At 37.0% G+C, this 8,073-nt stretch overlaps 1 protein-coding gene across 1 annotated transcript; it reads right to left on the reverse strand.

Annotated features, from left to right (window-relative positions):
* Positions 1-738: 738 nt before the first annotated feature.
* On the reverse strand, positions 739-3,777 carry LOC147903132 (putative cysteine-rich receptor-like protein kinase 16). Its single transcript, XM_087374005.1, has 7 exons — positions 2,973-3,777; positions 2,714-2,839; positions 2,330-2,460; positions 1,925-2,135; positions 1,575-1,812; positions 1,284-1,434; positions 739-1,120 (listed from the first exon to the last, which is right to left on the reverse strand). Exons 1-7 carry the CDS (start codon positions 3,775-3,777, stop codon positions 824-826), a joined length of 1,959 nt encoding a protein of 652 aa, XP_087230131.1. The 3' UTR covers positions 739-823.
* Positions 3,778-8,073: the final 4,296 nt, after the last annotated feature.

The raw sequence follows: 8,073 nt of genomic DNA on the forward strand, positions 1-8,073 counted from the left end.
TTCATTGATTTTTTTCATCTCAAACTTGGACATGAATATATGAGCTTCAAAGGCTTGATGTACATGCTATCATACTTTTATTCTCTCAAAAGATCAAACGTGTATGAAAATTTAAAAAAAAAAGCCATTAGAGAAAACTAACTTTTAAGGTCGATATGAGAAAAAAAGCTCTCTGTAAAACGTCGCTATAAAAAAGTATCTCAGTGTTGCTATATAGCGACACTTACAATTCTGATAAACGTCGCTATTTAACGACTTTAGAAATCATCCCTATATAGCGACGTTTGCCTAAAGTTGCTATATAACGACACTTCACGAGACGCGCTTTCAATACCGACGATTAACGTCCCGTGCGCGCTAAACGTCGGTACTTAAACGTCGCAATAGGATCCGTGTGTAGTAGTGCCACCTTGGTTGTTTGCAGTCCCCTAGTTTAGAGGTTCCCTAGGTAGTGAGCGTGAATCGACCAATTGATAGCCACTTTTTCAAGCATTATAGGAAGTTCCTTTTCTTTTTTGAAAAAAAAAAACAACCTATGGCATAGTGTGGCTAGATTCATGCGTAGAGTATACCTCCATAGTCTAATATATTTCGTAAATGATTCTACTACTTAGGAAATGCAAAATTTTATATAGTAGTTATTGGTCTATTTTCCTCACTTTTCTTACTAAAAGATGGTTGATTTATTTCAAAGAAGGGAAAATATTTATTTAGCACTCCTAAATGCTGAGATTTGACATCAATTTCCTTCTTCATGTCTGCACCGATCAAGCTGCTAGTATATATAAAATTTCAATCTTGTTTACTTACGTGACTTGCCTATTTATCGTGGCTCAACCTGTGAGAGGGAGGCTACGGCATTTGATAAATCACCGGATTCAGTTGCACCAGGTAGCTGAGTCGCAACCGAAAAAGCTGGTTCGGTTGGTACCTCCAGAATTTCGGTTTCCCCCGTCAACATTTGTACAACATGAGACATTCTCGGTCTCAATTCAGCGGCAGCTTGGATACACAAGAGCGAAACATGAACCACGCGTATCAGTTCATCCTTACTATAATTGTCCCCGAGCTTCGGATCCACCAGGTCTGTTAGTCGCTGTTCTTCGTACAATCCCCACACCTGAATATTCACAGTAACGAGAGATTATACCGTGTTACACAATATTGCACTTTTAACTGCGCATTTAAGAAAATCTGCTTCCAGGGCGTTAGCAGTATTGTATATTTCTACAATCTTACGAGTCTTCATGATGCTCCCAAAGCCAAGTCTCCGAAACACGTACCCACTGCAGAAGAAGTTGCCGTTCTAGTGGTTGGCCTAGATCAATGTTTCTTCTCCCGCTAATAATCTCAAGAGTGACTACTCCGAAACTAAAAACATCAGCTTTCTCTGTAAGTTGTCCATTCATGACATATTCAGGAGCAAGATATCCTCTGCATCGTGAAATACAACGGAATCCACTGATCAGTCCATGCTTTCACATTTGCTTGGCCTCAGTTCTGAAGGTCAGAATGGGCATCTTTAATGCTAACAATCACGTCGATTCAGGTATTAGCTTCGAAGTAGTACTTACAGGGTTCCTGCTACCATCGTGCTCACATGGGTCTGATCGCTAGAGAAAAGTCTGGCAAGACCAAAGTCTGCGAGTTTTGGGCTGAAATTATCGTCCAAAAGAATGTTGCTGGCTTTGATATCCCTATGGATGATACGGATCTGAGAGTCTTCATGTAAGTAGACGAGTCCCCGAGCTGTCCCACTAATTATCTCTTGCCGTGTTGCCCACCCCAGAGTTTCTTCTACGTCGGCAATATCTAGCGAACAAGAGAACCGCGCATTATTGAGTTGCATGGCATTGGATACATGATAATCGTCTCTTTGGCACGACATGAAGCTTACAATCAACACATCACTTCCAAAGCTTACCAAACAAGAACTTGTCGAGACTTTGTTTAGGAAGATACTCAAAGACTAAAAGCCTTTCATTCCCTTCCACACAACAGCCCAAAAGCTTTATTAGGTTCTTATGTCGCATGTTTATCAACAAATTGACCTCGTTCATAAACTCATGCTTTCCTCGGTGTCTCGCCGAGAGCAGTTTCTTTACTGCTGCATCTCTTCCATCCTCTAGAATTCCCTGGCATTGGGATAAAGTCATTGTTAATGTATCGGCAGGCTCCATATGATAGTCAGATTGCTACATACATTTTGCAAATGCCTGAGCAATAATATTACGATGGCAAAAGGTAATATGTCGTATGCAGAACACGTTATACACATGAGCAAATTGAACGTCAGTTACACAGCTAGCTCGAGATGCTGCCACACTACCTTGTACACAGCACCAAATCCACCCTCCCCAAGCTTATTATCGGAATGGAAATTCCTGGTTGCCAATTTTAACTCATCGAATGAGAATAAGACTGCTTTCTGGGCTTGTAATTGGTCCCCTTCGTTGAAGCCTACAATATTAACACTTGTTGAAAAGCATAGAAATTGTAAACACTTCACTTGACATGGAGCAATATCAGCTGAGGGTACGTCGTGAGTGCACGTCTACGCGCGTGTCCTTCGAGTTTATTTACCCAAAGTTTTATTTTGGAACGGTTTTAATCAAGTGTGTTTGTGCATGGATGCTCGTATACTGCGGATCCAAAAGTAGATCTAGAAGCGATTCAGCCAGACAGCTCATTCTTTCAGCTCCAAATAGCTCACCTCTTGTCCTTTTTCGGATCTGAAATCTGGTGATTGCTGCAAAGACACACACCATTAGCATGGTGAGAAAGAAAGCAGCAGCCAATGTAGTGCCAATAATGGCTGCTTTCGAAGCTGCCCGGCGGCCTGCATTAGCAATATGGGATATCTTAACATCTTATTGAATGCCTGCACAGGCATGGCTAGGGGAAAAGAAATTAGGCCAACAGCAGTAGGATTTCTAAGAAGCGCCTGTGGTGACTGAAACCACGATGAATACCTGACCCCTTAAGCTCCGTACAAAACTCAGGCGACGGAGCAGGAGAAGAGGTTGTGCTATTGACAACGGGGAAGAAAGGGAATAGGTCGAAGCGATAGTAACAACTTCCTGCAAAAATCCGCGCTCCCAACGCGTTGGAACAGTCGGAAGGCTTGATGTACATATCGGAAATGCCCTGCAAGCACGTCGAGCAATCTCTCGGGGATAGGTACTCGTAGCAGTGAGCGAGTGCATACACACCTCCTGTACTGGACGGGGAGTAAGTTGCGAAGCCCCTGTTCCCAGGCGCTGCGTCGAACACGCTCTTAAGAGCGGAAGCCACAGCCTGGATAAAGGCAAAATCAGCATTTTGATTGACGTTGCAGATGTGATGAATCTCTGTGGACTCAACGTCTGTGAAGAAAGACCTATTCTCGTAACGAAGGTAGCAGTCATCGAGCTGGATACGGGCGTGGGTGGAGTTGGGGCAAAGGCGGCCAGAAAGGAGAGTTTGAACGAGATCGGAAACACACTGGGAGCAATTTCCAAGAGCTTGGGATTGTGTACATTGGAAGAAGCCAAAGGTCGTGAAGCGATGAGAGGAGGCGGAGCTATTGGCGAAGGAAACTGAGGAGGCAGCGATGGCGAGATGGGTGAGGACGAGGCTCAAGGAAAGGTGGGTGTTGGAGTCGAGGTGGTGTATGGCAGGTCCGCAGAACCTATAGTCGATGGGACTTAAAGCACTGCACAGCTCCCGCACATCGCCGCACAAGAAGCACACTGCAACTGCACTAGCCAACAACGTCCTTTGCCTCATGCCCTCCATGGCCTCTCCTCCTCCATCATCCCCTATCCTTCTCTCCTATATATAAAGGGTGTTTAGAGAGTGGCATGCCCAAGGATCATGGACACCCATGTCTAGCCCACTCCTCAAATGCATTCAATGAACCATGGGCGAGCATGGACAATAGTCTGTAAATATGCCAAGATAAAGGGGTTAGTAAAAGGATGGGTACCTTTCAAATGCAGCTGCCCTTTGCTTTGTACGACTAGCTTAACACCACCCGATGGTCAACTTTTATAAGGAGCTACCATTTATTACACCAATGTTTGATTGGTGTAGTGGATCGAGAAGATTCTACACGTTAATCGAAGTGGATTCAATCACTACTTAGCTCACTTCATGGCAAAAGATTTTCAACAGCCCATGGAGTGGGCGGTCTTCACATAGCAACCACAACCCTTTCTGTTAGTGTCCGAGCCTGTCCCTCCTATTAGGCCAAGTAGGACATCAACCCTTCACACCACCCTTTGGAGGATGGTCGGGGAGGTGGTGTGAGCCCTCCCTATGAGAAGACCTAATAAAAAGGCATGAAAAAGGATAAAAAATCCTTATAAGTCAAGCTCTTCTAGAAAGTTGAGTTAGTAAACATGTGGCACAATACCAACCCACCAAGGCCTTTGGTACTGAGTTGAGGTTTTCCACCAAGCTAAATTTTTTTTCTCTTTTTCTTCAACAAAGATATATTCTCCCTCTATGGTTGTCCATGCATGCATTTATATTTTGAAAATTTTTAAAAAATCAATAGATGCAACTCCTTACACTATTAAAAGGTTAGGTGTGCATAGTACTAGACCCTTTGCCCTTGCATTCCTATCTCTCCTTTTAAATCAACTTCATGGAATGCCATTAGTATTCCTACTTAGCATCAACATTTAGTTAGAGGTTTAAATATGTAGAAAAAAAAGATAAAGTATTAAGAGGACCATGCATGTACTTAAAACCACTAATATAGTCAAATGTTGGACATAGATGGCTATAAAAGTAAACTAATACATTTGTGGGAAACAATGGTGAATATATGTGAAATCGGGGATCACACCACTAGATGAGCAATATTCGACAAATAAAAAATTACCACATCAACAAGTTTTTTTCTTGAGCATGAACGCAATCGATTTCCATAGCTTAGTCTTCTTTTGTCTTTGGTTGCAACTATGGGTAGTGACTCATCTATGCTAAGTCACCATCCTCTCTCTATCACCTAACCCCTTGATGGATCAACATTTTGTCCATGTATGTGGAACAAAATTAATCTCCAATATCCATCTAAAAACCTCTCAAAAGTGTAGCATCTTCTTCTTGATCTTCCCATTCCTCTAACCTCTAGCTTCATTGGACACATCACATGTGTTCAAAGGGGAATCACTCAAAACCCTAGTCTATAGATATTCAATTTTAAAAACAATAAAATCCCATTACAAAAGTCTTTAAGCAAAACTTTGTTTTTTTAAAAAAATTCTAGAATGTTAAAGTGGCATATGATGTATCTACATATCCTTGAGTGAACCCATGTTCCCCATTAGATAGACATAAGGGGGAAATATGATCATAAAAGGTTCCTATACACAACATTGTGTAGGATATTGAGTGTGCACTCTAGCTAAGGTAAAAAATAAAAGAGGAACATAGTTATGAAAGTGTAGGTCATTGGGTGAAATTTTCACCAGTAACATAAAGTTACAAATTTCAAGGGGTGTAAGTATATGTAAGTTAAATTAGATTACATTCTGCCACTCTTAAGCTTTCTACATATAATACTAAGTACACAATCTAGCTCACAAGGAGTCTAAGGATATTAAATTCTTTAAATCAACAAATTCTTTGATGTTGATCTCAATGATTGAAGGTAGAGAGGGGAAAATTGATTTTTATATCAATTAGTGGTTTTTCAATCTTTATGTCTGTAACACAAGCTATTCAATGTTTGAATAACTACAGAGATTGTAGAAAATGACTATGGAGATGGGTATACTCGCATTCAATTAGATGCACACCACTCAATATTTTGATTCATGGGTGTGGCAATAAGTCTTCTCTTTTTTGTTATCCCATAACAATGTTTCACTAGGGAGGATACATTCGAATTGGTGCTGGCACCCATTCTTTTTGGTCACATCATCACTTTATTGGTGTAGCATATTGCCCCTAGGTCCTATGTGGTCCATATCATAGTGTACAAACCTTTCATGACCCTTTCATATAACATATATGGTCAAGATTTTGGTTCATGAGTCTGGCCTACCAATGACTTTTTTATTGTCCTTTATTAGTGGTTAGTGGTTTCTTCAACTTTCTTTATACGGCACCCTTATGGGTCAAGATTAAAAGATAACACATTGGGAGAAATTGCGATGAATCTTAAAACATCATTGGAAGAGATGTCCCATCTACTCACATGGAAACAATGAGATAAAAGAGTTACTTGACCTTCAATTTGGATGTTAAATCATTGGCATGAACTTTTTCCCACTCTAAAACATTTTTTAGAAAGCTTATCCATAATGATGTTTTTCTATGGAGGGTATTTTTCAAGGTTGTGGAACTAATTCTTTATGGCAACATCATCACTTTATTAGCATGGCCCTAGTTCCCATGTGGTCCATAGCATAATCTAGTGTAATGTATATGGTCAAGCTTTTGATTCAAAAGTTTGGCCTTCCAAATACTATTCTATTTTTCTTTATTAGTAGTTGGTGGCTCCTTCAACTTTCTTTATACGGTACCCTTAATGGTCATGATTGAAAGACAACATGTTGGGGGAAATTGCGATGAACCTTAAAACCTTGAAACAAAATAAATAAATATAGTATAAATTAGTGAAATATATTTAAACGTATCACTTACAAATTATAAGATATTTTAGGTTTAGTGTTTAATTCTATATTTTATGTTTTATGTTTTATATGTATGTATATATATATAAATAAATATATATATATATATAATAAGAAAAATTAAATACATCTTAACAACTAACTAGTAACTTAAATTTATTTCCATATTTTGAAATTTTAAAAAAAATCTAGTTAGTTTAAACTTTAGGAATAGTAACTTTTTTTTTTTTCATTTTTAGAAAATAAATAAATATGTATTTAAAATAAATAATAAATAAGTACACCTATAAATAATTAAATATAAATATATGTATGTGTGTAGCCAAATTTTTATTTATGTATAAATTAGTGAAATATATTTAAATGTATCACTTACAATTTTTAAGATATTTTAGGTTTAGTGTTTAATTTAGGGATATTCTTTTATATTTTAAGTTTTAAGTTTTATTTATATGATAAGAAAATTTAAATAGATTTTAACAACTATCTAGTAACTTAAATTTATTTCCATATTTTGAAAATTTTAAAAAATATAGTTAGTTTAAACTTTATGAATAGTAACTTAATTTTTTTTCATTTTTAGAAAATGAATAAATATATATTCAAAATAAAGGATAATTAAGTACACCTATAAATAAATAAATATAAATATATGTATGTGTGTAGCCAAATTTTTATTTATGTATAAATTAGTGAAATATATTTAAACATATGGCTTACAATTTTTAAGATATTTCTCGGGGGGGTCACTATGTATAAACCCTCTATATCACGTGCGTTCAAGGCCTATATTTAAAGTCCCTTATCTGTAAAAAATTTCATTAATAAAATGTACCCCTTTTCTATACAAATCTGTAAATTTTTTCCAAAACTATTTTAAAAAGTCCCTTATGTATATTTATTTCTGTAAATTTTAGAAATAAAAAAAATCCTTCTGTTGAACTCACGTGATAGGGTTACATATGATGAGTGACCCCCCCGAGAGATATTTTCGGTTTAGTGTTTAATTTAGGGATATTATTTTATATTTTATGTTTTATGTTATATGTATATATATATATATATATATATATAAGAAAATTTAAATAGATTTTAACAACTAACTAGTAACTTTATTTCCATATTTTGAAAATTTAAGAAAATATATTTAGACATGGCACTTAAAATTTTAAATATATTTTAGTTTAGTATTTAATTTAGCGATAGCAACATAAAAATATTTACATTTATAAATAATTAAAAATAAATATACCCAAAAAAAAGAAATAGAAATATATAAACATAAATATGTGTGTGTGCGGAGAGCTTTTTATTTGTTTACGAATTATTGGATGGGGGAATCAAAGGCTTGGCTTTACCCTTTCATGCACCTTTCAAAACTAATCTTAGAAGGAGAGATGAAAGACAAAGTGTAAGATTTTTATTCTCCCATGCAACATCGGTT

This window comes from Dipteris shenzhenensis, chromosome 4 (assembly GCF_047967505.1).
Source record: "Dipteris shenzhenensis isolate YYH24624 ecotype China chromosome 4, Dip_SZ_1.0, whole genome shotgun sequence".
NCBI lineage: Eukaryota > Viridiplantae > Streptophyta > Polypodiopsida > Gleicheniales > Dipteridaceae > Dipteris > Dipteris shenzhenensis.

Bases quoted from the DNA above. Each gene is read 5' to 3' on its own strand.
- LOC147903132 (XM_087374005.1), bottom strand. From the start codon at position 3,777: ATGGAGGGCATGAGGCAAAGGACGTTGTTGGCTAGTGCAGTTGCAGTG. The intron at 2,840-2,972 runs GTATTCATCGTG...TTGCTAATGCAG, and splicing joins TACGGAGCTTAAGGGGTCAG to GCCGCCGGGCAGCTTCGAAA. The intron at 1,435-1,574 runs GTAAGTACTACT...TTCACGATGCAG, and splicing joins ACGATGGTAGCAGGAACCCT to AGGATATCTTGCTCCTGAAT.